This window comes from Uloborus diversus, chromosome 4 (assembly GCF_026930045.1).
Source record: "Uloborus diversus isolate 005 chromosome 4, Udiv.v.3.1, whole genome shotgun sequence".
Lineage (NCBI taxonomy): Eukaryota > Metazoa > Arthropoda > Arachnida > Araneae > Uloboridae > Uloborus > Uloborus diversus.
In genome coordinates, this window is record NC_072734.1 from 139790984 (window position 1) to 139811628 (window position 20645).

At 32.7% G+C, this 20645-nt stretch overlaps 1 protein-coding gene across 1 annotated transcript; it reads right to left on the reverse strand.

Moving 5' to 3' along the window:
* Positions 1-1746: 1746 nt before the first annotated feature.
* On the reverse strand, positions 1747-18422 carry LOC129220866 (transmembrane protease serine 9-like). The gene is made up of 6 exons (XM_054855298.1): positions 18362-18422; positions 15138-15199; positions 13621-13709; positions 9734-9999; positions 5617-5765; positions 1747-1941 (listed from the first exon to the last, which is right to left on the reverse strand). The coding sequence occupies exons 1-6, from the start codon at positions 18420-18422 to the stop codon at positions 1747-1749; spliced, it is 822 nt and encodes a 273-aa protein (XP_054711273.1).
* Positions 18423-20645: the final 2223 nt, after the last annotated feature.

Here is a 20645-nt window from a genome sequence, read left to right on the forward strand (position 1 = left end):
AAGCTTCCCGCCAATTAAGATAAACAATTTAAAAGATCTATCCATATTTCTGAGGAGTTGAAGGTGGGAGGAGGTTCTAATGGAAGTAGCTGTGATGAAAAAGGAGAAGAGGGAGGACGATAGTTTGGCAGAAACTTGGCGGGCAAACTAGATATCATAACTTTTTATGGCTGAGGGTTTTTGGGTTTAGGATGCAGGTTTTGTTTTTTGTGCGGAAAAGTTAAAGGTTTTCTTGGCGGGGAAATTTTTACAACAGGGTTGTTTTTGATGAGATTCAGTATTACACTGTAGCGTTACAAAAATGTGGCTGAAAGTATTTTTTAAATCACGGGAACGAAAAATGCCGATTCATGCGACTGATAACACGGTAGTGTGTTATGCATATATATTTATATATACATATATATAGTTTAAACTTCGTAGAATCAATGTCGGGTTTTCTGAGACCCCCGTTGCAATTCCTTGAAAAATATTCCGTTGCTTTTGCGCAGTGTAAATTCATCTTAACTGTTTGAGTTCAGCAGGGGAATAAAATTTTAAAACGTTTCAATTCAAAACAAGAATTGACTTTATTATTTTGTATCGGTACAGCTATTTTTAATCACACAAATACATTTGCAATTGTTCATATGCACAAACAAAATCAGTTTATTTTATAAGAAACAAACATTTAACACATTTCTAAGAACCCGTCTTTTAATGCAAAGTGAAGCTTTCTTAATCCTCAATCAAAAAAAGCCTGAACCAGTTATTTAAAAATTCTTTAAATATTATTTTCGTTGTCTTTTTTATTTGGTCATAATTTTGTATTCATGTATTTTCTTGTAGATTCTCTACGAGCATCAACCTTCGCACCAATTATTGTGATCAAATTTGGGCAGCTTTGAGGGAGATGAAATAACAACTAATCAGTTGAGCAGCTTACTACTTATGTTCTTCAATCATATACATAATTTTGTAATTCATATTTCACTCGTTTGGAAAAAGAGTGCCACAATACGAAATTTTTGATTTTCTTTTTTTTTTTCGCTTAAAGATCTTCAAATGACGTTATATTTTTTGGCAAATAATAACAGATTTTTTGTTCTAATATTAACCACTGGAGGGCACAGCAAACTTACTTTTCTTAATGCAAATTGCCTGAAGAGTTCAACTTCAAACGCTTCTCCAGTAAAATTTCATGTCTTCGTATTGTGGCACTCTTCTTCCGAATGAGCGATTTTATCCCATACATAATATTCGACAAATGTAAATCATATCGTGAATTTCATCAATGAAACTTGGGGAAGCAGTTAGCAGGGGCTCCCCAAACGTAAATTTTTGGGAGGGTGGAAATTCTCAATTTGCCCAATGTTTTACCGAATGATGATGATTTTGCCGAATGACACTTCATTTGGCTAAATGATAATTTTGCCGAAACGTCAGACAAGATTTGCCGAATGAGGAAATTTTTGGGAAGTCACAGTGACCTCCTGCGTGTTCCAGTTTGGGTGGCCCCGGTCGTTACGAATCTAAAAGTAAGATATCAGTTAAATATTTAGTATTCGATTCTACAATTTCATTCATCGAAAATTAGTTTAATATTTAACTCTTTAATTCATACATAATTTTGTATTCGTATATTATCCTATCTATCTTGTAGACGAATCAACGCTCAAATTTGATGATCCCATTTAGAGAGCTTTACAATAGACAGGATAAAATGTAAATATCAGAGAAATGAAAATTTTAGGTGATGCTTCTCAATCACACGAAACACAATTCCGAGGCGTCTTCTCCAACAGCTTGTGCTACCCAATCGGCAAAAACTGCTGTTGCTGAGTACACGGTTGGTGCTAAAGGACGAGCGCAGCCTAGCGGAGTGATGAAAGAAGCAACACCAATAGCAACTGGACTTCCACTCATTGGATCATCATATACCAATGGTCCACCGGAATCACCCTGAAAAATAATAAATAAAATAACGCATGAAAAATGATATTACAATGGAAGAAGTTTTACGAAGCGAGAAATACATTGCAAAAACATTCCGTAAAATGTACGAGTTAGGAAAAAAAAAGAAAATAAATCGAATATTGAAAGAAGTTATAAATCACAGGGTAACCAAAACAAATGTACTGAATTTGGAAAGGTCGCTGTACTTAACAGAGAGTTGAAGAACATAAGAAAACTGAAATTAGATGCTAATACAAAGTTTTTATAAAAAGACTAGTTGTACCCGACGCGCGTTGCTACGCCAACAAAAAAATACATCATTATACTGATTTTCATGACAATCGGTTGAACGGGGCAGAAGTTGCTACTCTGCAGTGCCACCTAGTGGTGAGTGGCTTCAATGAGCATATTATGCACCTTCTCCGTGGAAAAATACATATATATAGCAATTTTCATAAAAATCGGTCCAGGTATCAAGTGAAGCCGTAACTATACTCAAATTTTGTACTCACGCAGTTTGCAAGATCAATCAATCGCTAAAAATATCAAATAGAAAAAGTTTTAAATCCCCCCGTTGCATGAAAAGCCATAAAACAATAAAGAAAGAATTTATTTGTTCAAACTCAAGAAAAATGGCAAAAGCTAACTTCTTATCAATGAGATCTTTCACGCGAATTAATGTCTGCAGCCGATAATTTTATTCGTATTTATCCAATGGATTGTGACTTAAATTGGAATAAAAAAGGAACTATCGATTGGATTTTTTTCGAACTGGTCTATAAACATTCCCAGTACCAAAAATAACAAACGGTGAAAGTTTCAGCCAAATCTGCCGGGTAGTTTTTGAGTTCATGGATGACATACAGACAAACATTCATTTTTATATATATAGATTAATACATTTCCACGTGAGCTCCCTTAGTAGCCTTGAGTTCCCTTTTATAAACAACAAAATAGGCTGCAATCAACCTAAAGGAAGTCAATGAAAGAAATAATTAACACCTAGGGCTACCGCGGAGAAGTTTTTTTCTTTCCATCTTTCTTTTTTTCCTTTGTACGTATGCAGCATTTTTTAAAATTAAAAAAAATATTATATTTTATCAAAGAAATATTCAATAAATGTAATGAACTTCGAAATAAATCCCAAGAGCCCGAGGTCTATTGAAAATCCAAGCCTTGGCAGCGCTGCTTGAAACTATCCCAAATTTATTTTGATTATTTTAAATTATTTTTTAATTACCTTTATGAGGCTTTCATGCCTTCAGAAACCGCTACCTCTCTTCACCTAATTTGATGACAAAACTTTAAAAGTATTTTTTCTGAAAGAGCATGCTTAAAAACATAGGATCTGACCATTTTTAAAAAAATTTGTTGAAGTTTAATATTTTCAAAAAAATACTAAAGCCGTTGCGCTTTCATTGTTTACATTTCTTGCCGATGACATCACAAATGATGTAATGCCATTCTGTGATGCCATTCACCACAGCAAAATATTTAATTCGCATCTTTATTCACGTGGATTGGCAACGATATAGTGGATAGCAAGCGTAGAGCGCAATTTTAATTCGCTTCTTGATTATCATAACGTGAAAACGCGGTACAAATATGCGCCAAAGAGCATGATTTGTGACGTCATCAAGACGACGCCTTGTTTTCAAAATCTGACATTTTAAAAAATTAATTAAAAAATAACTGTTGGGAAAATGAAAGAATTTTCTGGGTCCATGTTATTTTCTTTGCTTATTCTATCAATTTCAGTGACTAAAAGTTTTACTTTTAACTGAAAGAACCAACCTCATTCTGTTAAATGTTCTCAACAGTTTTCCCAGTACCGAAACTTCTTTGGACTTCTCATACTACACTTACCACGTTTGATTTTTTTTTTTTTTTTTTTTGCAGCATGAATTGACCTTTCCAGTTGGTTTAACAGAAAATAATTTTTTTGGCGAAATATTTCAATTTGCTCTTTCCCAAGAAGTGCAAACTTGATACGTTCCATAAACTCAAGAGCTCTTTTTCGGAATTCAAAATGGAACTACTTTCCATAAAATCTGGATACCGTTAGCAGAAGGAGGAGAGATTTCGCAAGAACATCAAAGAAATAGGAAAGAGGCACCAAGGGGAATATTTATTGCTTTGACGATGGCTCACCATTGCTGGGAAGTCACTCCGAGTTGAACTTCATAGGAAGAACTAAGCGCTATTTAGGGCGGGGGTGACCTAGCAAAGCTTCGGCATTATTATTACAATTTTGAATCTTATTAATTATGCACACTTCGTCATCAAGAAAGGGAAGATCAAGAGGTGCCTGGCGTTATGATCTACCACATAATAAATGCAATTTCAAAGAAAACAAGCCTCGTTTTCAGAGACCGCACGTGTTCAGATCTCATAATGCATAGTGCAGAAAAAAAAAGAATTGTAGGGGGCAAAAGAAGCAATTTTTTAATTTTTCTTGCTATTTTTGAATCATTTGATTTCTGTAAAATCTTTATTTTAAGGGTTAAATAAAGTAAAGATCATTCCTGGAATTACTAAAAATGCACAGAAATCAATTATCAGATGTTTAATCGCATGAAAGCTTCCAAATTCAGCAAACTTGCATTATTTAAAGCATATTGTAACGAAAGAGCATTCATTATAATATACTAATATGAAATAAAATCAAAATTGTATTAAATTTGATTCGTTACTGAAAATAAAAATTAACATGCGTTTTCAAAATTTATCTTTCTCTCTCTTTGTTGATGGCATTCCAGTGTTCATTCAGCATGAATCATTTTGTGTGCGTGTATGTGTATCTGCGCGAGTGCTAATACCTTAATTATTGTTCTTAATGGCAATAAAAAGCATGAAATCATTTTTGCATTATGAAACAAATTTCGTTTTGTTACATATTTGTGAAATATATTTTTTTCGCTACTAATATTGCAAAAAAAATGAGAATTTTAATCATCCAAATTGAACTATCGTTTTACAACTCTGGTGATGCGAAAAAAAAATACGAAACTGTTATTTCCTGTACTATTATTATTCTAATAAATTATTTAGTTTGGCAATTTGCAACCGGCACCAGCAGATCGGTCCTCAGACATTTTTGCTCGTCAATATAATTCCTTTACTCAAATAAAAAACATTATAATGATAATAATAATGTCCTACACGATTTCCTTTTCTGAACTTTTTGATTAACTTTCGTAGCTTTCTATAATTTTTCAGTATTGTTTATTACTATTTTAGTTACTTATCTTGTTCTTAACTGTTAAACTTTTTTTTGCAACAGTTGTTTAACACCAAGTAAAGTTTTGGTAATATCATAATTTATTCATTTATATTATTATTTGTTAAAAAAGAAAAACCCTGAGCCATCCGCAAAAGTTTTTCATAAGTGTTTAGCAGTCTCCCAGTCGAAAATTTTCATCTTTTTCACATTTGAATTTTCATTAAACAAAATTCTAAACAACACCTCAAAATTCACATCTTTGAAATTCCACATCACAGCTGCTCGAAAATGGAATGTTTTTTTCTTTTTTCAAAAAAAAAAAAAAAAAAAAAAATCAGTCTGCAATTTTTTTTCAAAAGCTCTTGTTCGTCCACCGATCAAAAAAAGGTTGAGAAACACCGATTTAGATGGTTTCATTTCTGTGGTTAAGTATGAGAGATTTCATAAGCTGCACTTACAAAACAAGCTCCTTTTCTGGTTGTAGATGTTGCGCATAGGTGCCGATCAGTAATAGTAATCATGAGAAGGGCAAAGAACACTTGACATAACGGCCGCGGCTCAACCGCCAACTCCACAGCACGCAGAACATCCGAAGGCTCGTCACCAACTATAAGAAAAAAAAAATCCAATTTTATTATAAAGAGTTTTCTTCGATTGATTGCTAATTCAAATGTCAATCACAACAACAAAAGCAATCGCAAAAATAAATCCAAAGAACTATAACGTGAAAAAATGCTTTATCTTATAGATTTCACTCAGTTAAATTTTCATAAGCTTTGAGACTGTAATATAAAAGCGGGTCTCATTGAATACGTTGATTTTGGGATGAATGATTGTTCTCTGAAATGTTTTTCTGATGTTGTTGTTGATTTGTGCCAGCTAGGCTGGCAATATAGGGTGCACTGCTTCACTTTTCCCACTGTACCGTAATTTGATGTGTAGTCCGACTTCCACAGTGCACACATGCTATAAGCATCCGTTTATAGGGTAGGCAAACATTCACAGCATAACAACACATTCACACAAAGAAAGGACAAGAGAAAGTACATCTATTCCCGAGCTGAGATTCGAACCCGAGTCCTCCCTATCGTAGCCAGACTCCTCTGACCACTAGACAGGGCGGGCGGCCCGTTTTTTTAATCGTTTTGCTTCGCCCTCGACTCGAAATTGATAAGTTGCTAATGATGAATACAGGGTGATTCTAAATTTTTTTACAGATTAAGAGTGGTGGCAGTACATCCATCCAGGCAGCCAATAATTACGTAGGATCATAGGGTTGCATTGCATTCTAAGGGGTAGAAAAGACGAAAATAAACGTGTATTCAGCGAGATGAAGCAATACAAGAAATTGCTTTTGAAATCCTTTTGTACCTACCTACGTAGCGTACTTGCATCTTTCCTTATACTACAGTGCTGGACAAAACCATAGACTAAAAAATTTTTTATTTAGTTTTAATCATAACTTAACTCAGTCAAATTTTTTTCGATAAAATCAAGATTGAATAATCGAGAAAAAAGTTTTAATTCAGAAAGACTTATTCGAACAAAATGTTACTGTAATCCCGGAATTTTGCCCTTTTTGATTCTGCTTTTGTCCAGGTTTCACGAAATGATAAGATATTAAAGTTTCTATTTTTTAAATTACAGTGATTGTTTCATAAAAGTTTTTAGTTTTCTAATTTCAGGACTATTTTGTTAGTTATTCATCTCTACTTTAACAAAGTAACATTCAACTGGGTTAAGTTATAAGTAAAGAAACGTTAAAAGTTTTGAGTAATTTTGCTTAGCAGTGTATTTTAATGTTTGTCACTATTTTTGAAAAATAAAACATTTAGTCAATAAAAGTTGAAAAAACTGAAACCCGACTACCGCAAAAAAAAAAAAGGTAAGAAACAAGGTTTGAAAGGTAATAAACAACTCTTTGATATCATCGTCTTATTGAGTAAAACAAGTCATTTGCTATGTTAGATATTCCTATTTATTTAGTTCTATTAAAATCCTTTGTCACTTTCAGATTAATAATATTATAGTTCGATTCAAATGCCGATGTCGTGCGTTGTCAACTATGGTATATTTTAATCAAAGCACAACAATGGCATTTGAACTAAATTATAATGTTATTAATCTGAAAGTGAGAGAGGATTTCAATGGAACTAAATAAATAGGAATATCAAACATATCAAATGATTTGTTTTACTCAATAAGACGATGATATAAAAGAAGTGATTAAAAGGTAATAAACAACTCTTTGATAACATCGTCTTATTGAGTAAAACATGTCATTTGCTATGTTAGATATTCCCATTTATTTAGTACTATTGAAATCCTTTGTCACTTTCAGATTAATAATATTATACAGTTGGGCCCCGATTAAACGAATTCATCGGGACCGAAACTTTCATACGTTAAATTGGAGTTATTCGTAATATCGAGGTGTGAAAAAAAATTAAAAAATTGCACTTACCTTATCTAAAACCCGAATAAGCTACTGCGCAAAAATATCCATAATTAGAAAGTGTACACTTTTTTTGCAGCTTTCCACGACTTATTACACACTAGTTAATTTGAAAATTTAAACTACTGAGCAATAGATGTTTGACAACTTCCTTAATACTTATCTCGAAATAGTTCTCTTTCGACTTGTGGGAGAGGAGAAAATACTATGTCGTTTGCAGCCTGGTGCATGAGATTAGTTTTTACAGTTTTCATGCCATGTAAAGTATTTGAAAAAGTAAGTTTTAATAGGAGTTTCATTATCGCTTTCGGCATCAGAATCACTGGTTGCCCCCTCGCCCGTCAAAAATGGCTGAGTTCAAGAAAAGTATTTTTCTGCTTCGGACGGTATGGATACAACATTTGAAAAACAATCTAATATTTCCTAACTCAAAATAACAAGAAATTTTTTTTTCAGCTGTTAAAATATTTCGTTAATTCGATTTTTATTATTCGGTAAATAGGGGTTTTTGCTTTCATTTTAGTCGTGGGAAAAGAAAAATTCGCTAAATCGCGAAATTCGTTAAATAGTGGTTCGTTAAATCGGGGTCCGACTGTAGTTCAATCAAATGCCGTTGTCGTGCGTTGTCAACTACAGTTTTTTTTTTACCAACGCATGACAATGGCATTTGAACTGAATTATAATGTTATTAATCTGAAAGTGATAGAGAATTTCAATAGAACTAAATAAATAGGAGTATCAAACATATCAAATGACTTGTTTTACTCAATAAGACGATGATATAAAAGAGGCTCTATCTTGTTTCTTACCTTTTAGTGTTTTTTACCGTAGTCGGGTTTCAGTTTTTTGAATTTTTTTTTTTAATTTCATGCATAGTGATTATCATGTAGTCTTTAATTAGTAGTAAATGTGAAAAAATAAGCAACAGAACAATATATTTGACTAGATTGGCTATAGAAAAGGGCTATATTGTCAATATAGATTGTTACAGTGTCTATAAAATAGTCTCTACGGTATCTAGTATTTTAGAGCATCAGCAAATAATGTTTACAGCATGGATAACTTGCATAACTCTTTATTAATATATGAAGTAGCTCAGAAATATGTAATTGAGCAATTATGAATTGCTTGTTGGTTTGCTTACGGATTGCTTACTTAACCCTAGTATATGCTCCTTTGATTTTATTTTTCTACTCGTATGCTTATAATACAAACTCCTCTGATGCACGAGCTTCCGTGAGCATGTCCCTCATCCTGGACAATGGCCCATGGAATGAACTTTATTTATACCTGACCCTCTCGGCTTTACAGTCTTTAGACAAAAAAAGAACACAGCATCAAGCATCCAGCCCATAGCATTCATTTGAACTTTGACGTCTTAGATTCAAATTACGTTTCCTGCTATTAAAATTACGATAACAGTCAAATATGTAAAAATAAGAAACCCAACGAACTAAGGTCCTTTTGAAATTCGTGATCTTAAAAAGCACAATATAATTCAAGACGTCAAAATTCAAGTGAATGCCAGGGGCTAGATGCTGGATCTTTTTGTCCTAGATGCTGTATTATTCGTTTATAACGAGCCCTGATTTCACGAGAACACCGATTTAAACGAAGAAATCAGAAATACTTAGTTGGTACAATGTTAAGTCTATGGGAACATAACTCGCTTTGAACGAGAAAACTCTGCTTAAAGCGAGCAATTTTTTTGTGATTCGTAAAATTTCTATTGACTTCCAGCTCGGCTGATCCTTTGTTGGTAAATTTTCTTTAACATTCCAAAGTCAACCCAAACCAAAGTTAGTGATAAATCATAAACTCTGAGAACAAGCGATGACAGCATTTTTCAATTAGTGGAGTAAAGAAATGTTCAAAAAGTTGATACACAAAAACAATGACATAAGATATGTTCAGATAGTTCAAAGCAGAGTAATCAACTGCACAGTGATTTAAAAGAAGAAAAAAAAGCAACCATGATGAATTTTTATGAATTTTTTCTCAAACTCGCTTTTTACGAACACTCGGTTATAACGCACAATTATCGCGGTTCCTTTGCGCTCGTTAGAAGAGAGTTCGACTGGTATTACTTCAAAGATGAATGAATGTCAGAAATAACTTACACGTTGCCGTTAGTCCCCATCCCATGGCTTCTGTGTAGTCAAACTCAAAGTCTCTTCCTGATCTCGGCAGGCATAACGACTTCATGTAGTCGTTGAATTCCAGGGGCTCGGCTATCCTCATGACGGCGATGTCGAACTCGTTCGTACCCTGGCGAAAGTTGGGATTCGGAATCACTTCGGAGAACTCCAACCGAGTCTCCGTTCCCAGGCGGTCCACGTTCCCTGCAATGCCGTAGAAGGCAGACGAGGGCTCGATGCCATTTTCACTTCAAGAAAAAAATAAAATTTTAAAAATTTTCTTGAGCATTCACGAGTTTTACTCCGAAAACCATGCAGAGGAGAAAAACAAATAAAATTAAAAAACAAAATATTTAACTTTCTGTGATTGGTTAAAATCATAAAGAAAACATTAGTTTAACAGATAGCAATACAAATGGGGTTGTTTCCATCAGTCAAAAGTTACTACTTTTAGTCCCTAAAATTGATAAAATGAGCAAAGAAAAAAAAATGGAGCAAGGAAAATATTTTATTTTCAAAACTTTTAATTTTTAATTAATTTTTTAAAATGCCCAATTCTTCAAATAAGGTGTGGTCTTTATAACGTCACAAGTGATGAACTTTGGCGCGCACTCCACTGGCACGCTTAATGTTTACGTTTACTGTCTACCGCGTTTCCAGGTTAATGCGCTTCCTGATAATTCAGAAGCAAATTAAATATTGCGCTCTACGCTTGCTAGCAACCATATCGTTGCCAGTTGATGTGAGTAAAGAAGCGAGTTAAATATCGCGGTCTGCTCTAATGGCATCAGTGAATGGCATTTCAGCACTTGTGATGTCATCGGCAGAAGCGTAAAAAAAGGAAATTGAATCTGCACACCGATTAAAGTAATTTTTTAAAAAATATATTAAACTTTGTCAAATTATTAAAAAATGGTCAAATCCTATGTTTTTAAGCATGCTTTTTCAGGAAAAATACTTTTATAATTTCGGAAACGACTCCATTGTATACGCGTGTTTCGGTGCTCTTTTTTCAATGCACAGAAAATAACGTATGGACAAAAAGACGTCCGTTAAAGTCTTTTGTAGATTTTTTGGGTGTCTGGTCCACAAGATTATTTCCTTGGATTGGAAAATGGTTCTTTGAAACCTGGAAACGCTTGTCGGAAGTTATTATTTTTGATGCAATGTTAAACAGTGGTTATGTTTTTAACGTAAACTCAAACGTTATTCTAGAGTTTGTTTAGTTGATATTTTGCTGCTTTTCATCTGGTTTAAATGTATGCCACTGCAAAATGCATCAAAATACGTAATTTGTTTTTAACGAAAACGATTTTTTTTTAACGAAAACGATTTTTTTTTTTTTTTTTTTTTGGCTCATTACTCAGACTTTTTTGCTCAGGTACTTGTTCAGCAAATTTTCAAGTCATATCCTGATCAATAATTTATTTTCTTCATAAATAAATTATTCATAAATATGAAGTTTATTATTTATAATGAGTTACTTGAACTCCATTGAGCAGAACTCTTAGTAATAATTACAATAAGAATTTTGAATAAACACATCTCTAAAATACGCATAACATTTACTTTGTCAACATTTTAAAGAGATTTTATGAAAAAGAAACAATTTATTCATACTGTGCACACAACTTTGTCTGTCTTTCTGAATATGATTCGGTTTGACGATTTTTTTTATCTTTTTAATCACCTAAGTATGACATAGTGAATGGTTCATAGTATATCAGTGCCCATGATTTTTTAATATCGTATTTACCCCATTAAGAGTTATTTTAAGCGAAAAAAGAGCTAACTTTAAAAAAGAATTGGAGATTGGAGAGAGAAATCAATATTATTTTAACATATTCGTATATCGTGCAAAAACTAGCAGCTAAATTCATCAACTAAAGAACATCCACAACATTTGAAGATAAATTGAAGCAAAAATTATAAATGAACATTTTTTGTAACTGTAAATTTATAACAATTTTACAGACTTCAGTTATATAATATCCACATGTTCTGCAGTGTATGGAATAAGGAATATTTCGGTAACTTAAAATGCTGTAGTAAAGGTTGCTCTTCAAAGCGAAAAAGGTTTTTTTGTAAAAATTCATTTCGGTGTGATAGGTCTCTTTATTTTATTTGTAATGTGATTGATTTTGATGACGACAGCTTATCCTGTGAATGCGGGCTTCATCCTCGCTACTAGCACATTTGTTTCCACCTGCTGCTTTGAGTCAAAGAAAGAGAGGGAGAGAGATAAGTATTACGTAGAAAATGATTTTTCCGTAATATGTTACACCATTTCTGGATTTTCAGATTAACTGTAACTAGTAAAGGGAAATTTATGTCATCTATATAAATAAAACCAAGCGTATGCAAACGTATGTGCTGTTGTGTGTGTCGGTCGCCTCCTGTCTAGATGAAAAGGGTCTAGAAGTACGCAGTTTTGGCCGCAGGAACCTTGTGTCAGGTCCCAACGACCTTAAAGCGGTTTTTTATTTTATTTATTTTTTTCCTTTTTTTTCAAAATTCATCTTTTTTATTTCCTTTTTTTCAAAATTCATCTTTTTTTTTCTTTTTCTATTCCTACTTCAATCACAAATTATAAATTAGAGATTAGCTCATTTAAGAAGCTTTATCTCTCTTTTTTTAATCATATTAATGTCCGTACAAAACTACACAAGATGATCTCTTTCCAAAACTCGCAAAACAATTAGAACACATGTAATAATCGTTTCAAGTAGTTTTTAAATTTCCAAAAAGGTTTATTGATTGAGCCATTTGTACTTGTTGTGCTTTCCCAGGGGCGTGCACAGCGGGGGGGGGGGGAGGCACCTGTTGCCCGGGCTCGAGACTTTTAAAATGAGGGACGAAATATTTGTAGGGATGGGGATGTAGGGTAAACAATATGGAGGAGTTCCTGTAAAAGTAATTTGTGACAAGCCCAAAAGTTTTTGTGCTTGCCTTAAAATATCTCATTTTTACCGGCAAATAGGAACTATCTTCTGAAATGAACACATATCTTTTATGAATTAAATTCTCTTTCATGAAATGTTTGAAATGTAATGTTTGAGATGATTTAATTTTCTTTGTTCTCCAAAAGATAAACTATCTGCTGAAAAGAAAAAGCATCTTCTATGAACTAAATTGAGTGTGGGATTTAATGTTTAAGTTCATGTCCTATCGTCACCAAAAAAGAAACTTTATTATGAAATAAATGCTTATGTTTGAAGTAATTTCAAGAGCTCCGATTATGTGTTCTGCGTTTAAGTTCTTTTACAATAGTAACTTCACTGCGTTCGGTGCAATTAGAGGCTATATAAATCGATTCAACGCTTGAAGGTCTTGAAGACACTGGATCCAACCTTCAACTATTCAATTGGACATTCCTAAATAAAAAGCTATTCTAGTGACACATCGGTGGATCTAACCACTTTTTGTTCGCCTTTGATTGATGTAAATTTGTGGAAATTTTTCAGCAGTGGTAATTTTGAAAACTATTAAAAACCATTTGAATTTTTTACGATGTTGCAATTTTTGCAGAGTAGTACCCTTTTAAGCCATTGATTTGCCATGCTTGAAACAAAATGTTGCGGAAACGCAGATATTATTTATCATAAATAATGTTTATATCTCCAATCAAGTACACTTTATGGCAAAAATCAAATTATGAATAGAGGCACACTCCCGATCAATGAAAAAAGGTATTATTTTGAATTGTCAAGTGTAATTGTAATGAAAGCGCAAGATAACTACAACGGTATGATCACAAACCGTAGATACAATATGAGGAGCGTAATATAGTGTTACAAAATGCACCGTTATTTAAATTATTACCATATACAATTTAAATCATAATCTTAACAGCAAAGATATCGTCTTACAATTCCACACAGTGAGCAGCTGTCATAACTAGTCGAGGAGATATCAAGAAGGCGCTGCATCGGAACTGATTATTATAATACAAAGCTACCTGAAAAAAAACTTGTTATTTTAAATAAGTAATAATAATTTTTCCTTAAAAACAATATCTATGACAGAAAAATGTATAGGAAAGAGTGTTAAATACAGATATAAAATTTTTCGATGGGCAAGGTTGTAACGTTAAAACTTTTAGTGGAAAATATTTTTTAAATATCATATTGAAATTATGTAACAGTTACTACAGTTTTCGTAGATTGATGGAATTTTGGAGGAAGAAAGGAACTGCTATCGGAACTGTTAAATATTTTGGTTAAAGATACATTTAAATATGAAGCAGCGAGAAGCAAATGGATGTAAGTTGACATTTTAAAGTTTTGAGTAAAATGCGTTTAGAAATAATGTCCTATGTAGGTTTTAATTGATTTTTCTATCTCTTGCCCCAAGACAGAGAAGTTCCTCTACCATTTGTACTGGTTACCTCTAACTTTTTAATTTTGCCACTTAGGTCTCTTTGCTTCTCATTGCCTCATATGTATACTTTTAACGAAAGATAATATTGATACTTAAAAGTTTTGTTGAACAGTACTTCAAAGTATGTACTAAACTTAAAGCACAGTTTTAAGCCATTTTCCGAAAATAAGAACAGATTATTGTGTTTAGCTGCACTTCCTCGCGATAGTTCTGGCATCCCTTTTTGCTGATGATTTTTAAGTAGTGACGACGTAGTTATATCTAACAAAAATTGGCATATGGAAGCCTAAATCAGAACTTGTAAAAGAGAAACTTCAAGAAAGGTGCCATAAAAAATAGGAATCTTACTTAAAAACACGAACTAAAGTTGAATTAGAAATTTAAAACCCTCGACTCAACAAATCGTAGATGAGACCACTCTCTATCAAATCACTTTACAAACAAACAAAAAAGGTATCAAAATTAGTTTATCCTTTTAAGAGCTACTATGCCATGCACAAAACGCACATAGTATACACAAATAAACAAGCACACAAATACACACAGACGCAGGTAAACACGTTAAACTTTTATAACCCTCTCTTTGCTTTGGGGTTACAAATTTAAAGAACTTCAGAAAGTAAATACGGAAGAATTAATGAGCTTTCTGATTGCAATTTTTTCTCTCTTTTTTTTAACTTAAATCCCGTCTTATATTGTTGAAACAAACCTAACCTGGCAGCATTGCGAAGGCTACCACGCAGATCCTAATCACAGCATTACGACGTTACAATGTTAGGTTTTTCCGAAATATATTAAAAAAATTAAGTTGCTTTACATTTGGGAGCACTGTATCAAAGTTAATACAGTGCATTGTAACTTGCAATACTTGACATAAGCAAAATTTGTCGTCCTTTTCCAGTAATCTTGACAGTATATTCTAAAAATTGATTATCAGAACTATTGTTTGTTTGTATGTAAATTTATTTATTTAAGAAACTGGAGAATGAGGAAATGAGATCCTTACCATCCAGGGTAGCTCGCCAGGTTGAGCTTCTCTTCCATTTACTATTTTTGGGCTGAGGTCATCTGAAAAAAAAAATTGAAAAATTAACATAAGTTATCTTCTGAAAATTCTTGAAAATCATTTTTGGTGACTTATTTTTGTTGCTAAATTTGGCGAGAAATCACTAAATCTCGCCAAACTTGGCAACGTTTTGTGACAGTTCATACCTAACATGTAAATAGTATTTCCAACCTTATAAATGTAACTCAATGGATAGACTAATAGAAACTATTTCCTTTGTTGCAATGGCAATTTTTAACTCAACTCATCTTTGGGCAATCACACGGTAACAGACATCGATTTCCATATAACAGTTTACAAAGACTACTAATATGTTACACTCTTGTTTTGCATGAACTTTATGACGAATATGGACCCTACTTCTACGTATTACAAAAATAGTTCGGAAATTTCCAGAAAAAAATATTTAAAATACTAATTGCCCCAAGTAATAGACATATCTCATAAAATACGTCATGCATCGGTTACTGAACCAAAAAATATCTTTAAAATATTGTTTCCTCAAATTTTCAAAGTTTAATTGTATTTTATAGAAATAAGAGTCCGTGTTCTTCACAAAATTCATACATTAAAACAAGGATCTAACATATTTGGAGTCTTTGTAGAGGATGTTTTGGACAAGAATCGGTGCTTTTATTAAAATGGAATCCTCTTTATTTGCTTAGGATAAAGTGTTTGGCGTGCTTTATTTACACTCATCTGCACCAGGCAAATGCTTAGACATCATATGCAACGCCAAGTTGCGTAGCTTATAGTCCAAGAGCCCATGAGTGCCACACCTACTTCATAGTATAAAGGCCCAGAATTTTTCTGCGTAAGGACATCACAGCTGGTGAGAAGGGTTTGCTATTATTTAAGCTGAGTCGCGATGACTTGGGTAGGAAACAGGTAGGGTAGACCGACCAGTGAGTGAACACCACCCAGTGAATGAACAGCGCGTCATTTAAAAAAAAAAAAAAATAAGCTTCCAAAATTTTTTTTCTGAATAAATTCACTACAAAAGCCTTCTTTATTGATATTCTAAGCTATCTGACACCTGATTGGTTACTTTGGATACATATTTTTTTTCCTGGAAAAAATTTGAAATTTTTACTGCCGTGAATCGTTCTTTCTCTCTTTCAAAATAATAAGGCTGGTTTCCTGCCAGGAATTATTTTGATACATATTATTTTTATCGATAAATTTTATTCTTTAACTCTACGAAAGAAAAATTAAGTATACATATTTAGGCTATGGATTTAAATTGTTTCAGTCAATGCAGAATGCGTAGATTTTCAGGTAGAGGTGTGTTCAGTCACTGGGTACGAAAAATTGCGAAAACCCAGTGAATGAACAATGGTAAAATTTCTTTTGATTTAAAAAGAAATTTGAAGTTTCTTTGAGATATTTTCATTTTCGTACTTTTTTGTAATGCAGATAGTTTTATATGCTTATTTTATTTATGTATTTCATTATATATTTTATAATTTCTTTATTTTTGTCTTTGTAAACAATGCACTTTTTACTGAGTTTTATCTTTTATCTATCTATATCTCTATCTGTATATTAACCTATACCTATCTACATCTATCTTTATATATCTTTATCTTTCTTGATAGATATACAGGTAGATACAGAGATAGAGATATAGAAATATATATACAAAGAGAGAGAATAGATAGGTAGATATGTATGTATGTTTGTATATAGATAGATAGATAAATAGAGGAAGATATAGAGATAGATGTATAAAAAATAAGAGGGGAATAGATTTATAGGTAAATAAATATAGAGACAGAATAGGTAGGTAGGTAGATAGATCGATAGATTTATTGATAGAAAAATAGATAGGTAGTGGTTAATATATAGATAGGTAGATAGAAAGACTAATATAGAGATAGATAGTAGGTAGATATATAGACAGGTAGATAGACCGATAGATATAGATTGGTGGATAGATATAGATAAGTAAATATACTGATAAAGAGATAGATAGATAGACAGGTAAAAAAGCAGGTAGGTAGATAGATAGATAAGTAGATTTATTAGGATAATAAATTGGTAGATATTTAGATGCACAGACAGATAAATAGGTAGATAGTTAGGTAGATAGACAGATAGATAAGTAGATAGATAGATAGATAGATAGATGGATAGATAGGTAGATAGATAAGTAAATAGGTAGATAGATAAGTAAATAGGTAGATAGATAAGTAGATAAGTAGAGAGATAAGTAGATAGATAGATAGATAGATAGATAAGTAGATAAATAGATAGGTAGATAGAAAGGTAGATAGAAAAATAGATAAGTACATTGATAAATAGGTAAATGGACATAGAGATAGACCGATAGATGTGTAGATAGAAAAATAGATAGATAGATAGATAGATATAGATAGATAAGTAGATATAGATAGTCATATAGATAGATAGATCTCAAAGAAACTTAGTCCCTTTTTGAATCAAAATTTATCATGTTTATTCACTGGACCAATTTGTGTTCATTTACTGGTTCGAGGTGTTCATTCACTGGGTCGGTGTGCCATGCGGTACCATTTAAGTTCCCGCGATTTTTTAGAGATATTTACATAGATCAATTAAAATGTTTTAGCTATCACGATCTGTATAATATAGTATTTAAAATTACTAGGATTTTTTAAAAATGAAATTGTGCTTAACTGTTCATTCACTGGTCGGTCTACCCCAGCAAAGGTGCGTAGAATTGCTGCAAAAGCTAAATATCATAGATACATTCCATGTTACGTGACCTAGTGATCCCCATCCAACCATCTAAGATTTGGAGGACGCTTTAAAGGGCTGAGACACAAATCATGAAGATCTAGGATACCTCAAAAAGAAAAAGAAAAGGGGGCTCCAAATAGCCTCCAATGGGGAACTCGTGCTAAACATGGCTATTCGTTTCACAAAGCTGATCCACCATTTTGGAGCCCTTTTTTTCGATTTTAAATCCTCAGGATTTGGATCTTGGAAGCTGAAAATTTGTTTTGGTTAGTTTCAAAGACATGTCTGCTCCTCTATAAAATTTCGTTCAAATCGGAGATGGTTGGGTGGAGATGACGAGGTCACTTAACATGGAATGACTTAGTTTTCGACACAACTTTTCTCTCTCCGACTCCTGCCAAAGTCAACGCGATTCAGCTTACATAACAGCGAACCTTTCTTACTTGCTTTGATGCTCATTCGCAGAAAATGTTTGGCCTTTATACTATGACGCAGGTCTGGCATTCACGGGCTCTTGCTTTATTATTAATCTTTATAAAAGACAAAAACATTTGATGTTTTCTAAGATCATGTTGGCAAATGTAAGGTTCTTGAAATTTTTATAAAAGGACCCTTCCTAGTGCTAATATTTAGGGCCTGGCAGTCGCACGGTCTCACGGGATCTTGACCTTGGTCATGAAATCTGAAAGGGCTCAAAACATACTAATTGTAAAATACTATTAAACAAAAAGTCTGCAGGATATTATTCCAAAAACCACATGTAAGGTTAATCAATTGCATCATATCAATTTTTAACATCGAAAAAGCTACCAATGCTCTCATTAAAAGGAAATATTGCAACTTTAAATCACTCAATTTTTCAGAAAATGGCATACACGTGTTTCGGGGTCACAATGTGCACCCTTTTCAATGCAAAAGAGGTAAGTTTATTGATGAAAAGACAGCCGTCAAAGGTTTGTAAATAAAAACTGATGTCTATAAATACGACGCTCATCCACAAACTCACCACTTTTGCAATGAGAAAGGGATTCCTTGCTACCTCGAAACACGTGTATGTAGCTTTCTCAAAACTTAGCGGTTTAAAGTTGTAATATGTTCTTTTACTTTACTGCTCAAAGGCAGTAATGCAAAAAAAAGGGGCACTGCATTTCTTCTGCTGTAAAGGCACTGCATTTCTTTGATTTCTTACTTCCCACGTTGTAATAATGATTTATTTTTGTATTCTACTTAAATTATTCATTAATTTAACCACTACTCAAACAAGAAATTTTATTTGTTCCCTAATTTTGATGTATGTATTTACAAACGGTAACCACTGAAGCAAAATGTTAAAATTATCCAAGTAGAAGACTTAATTATCCACGAATACGAAAGTGCTAGAGCTGATTGTTTTCGAAAATACCAGCTTGTAGAAAAAACTGACCTTGGAAAGGGTAAATATGAAATTGGTCTTGTTAATAACCTCTTAATGCGGGATGTTAATAAATAACGTTTTCTTAGCTCGTGGCAGGTTGTAAACAGGTGGGGTATGTTGGAGTTGTAAGATTTTCGTCTTTTGTTCACGTTGTGGAAATTCGAATACCTTTCCCAGACCTTAATGCTTTATCAACTGGTAAGTTGAAAAAAAGTTTGACTGTTTTTCTGGTTTCTTTGAATATAAAGCCTGAATGAAGTTCTGTGAGTGAGTATTTTTATATTAAACGATTTCATTCTATTTTAAAATATTTTTACCTCGGAGATTTTAAAGAAAGAACATATCTACTGAGTTCATTGAAATGTATAAGATGCTAATACATGCCTTAAACACGGTATTCTTATCGGCATGTCGGTATATTGCATGATATTGTTGTTTGTACTATGTGAAACAAAAGTCTTCTTTAATTCATTGCTTTCCAAATGGTAGTTCGCGAACTCTATCGCGAACTCCGAGTTTTCTCATAGTTTCCGAAAGTTTCACACTGTCCTCAGAAAAATTTTTCTTGAGTCCACTAAAACACCTGATTTAGATGCATATAAGGAATTTTTGATGTAACTCATTTTGATAACTATTGTTTTTTTTCCTCTAGACTTATCAGTTTTTTTTTTTTTTTTTGCCTTCAGCGCTGAAGAAAACGCTTTTCTTTGCTATACTTTTATGCTACTATTTATTTCTGAAACAACTTATTGAGAGAGAAAAAAAAAGAGGAAGTCCGTTCATGTACTTATTTTCAAAGGTATTATAAAAGGTTTTTGTTTTATTTCTTGTGTTGTGATTCTGGTGTATATATTACAATTCCTGATGCATTACTCCACGCAAAATTTTTCTCCTATACTTCAGAAATTTAAAGCATATTAAAAAGCAACGTAACAAAATTGCAGAGTACGTGTTCCACGATATTGTTTTATGTGTTTCCCTCCATAAACTCATTCTATTTTTGTCTGATAAATGATTTCAATTAAATATTAAAACATGTGCGGACTTATTTATTTATTTATTTATGCAGATGTTTAGCTTTTTTAAGGCTATTGTACATACATGTAATGTTTTAGTTCTTAGAGCGAAAATATTCATTTACTTCTTGATTTGTGCTTTACACGTACTGATGAAAGATGAATCTCATTTATTAAATTAATATTTATGTAAAATGTGTCAATATATACATATCTGAATCTAAAGACACATATTACTTCATAAATCTCCACATTTTATAAAATTTAAGGCATTACATTTTACTATTTTGAAAATCA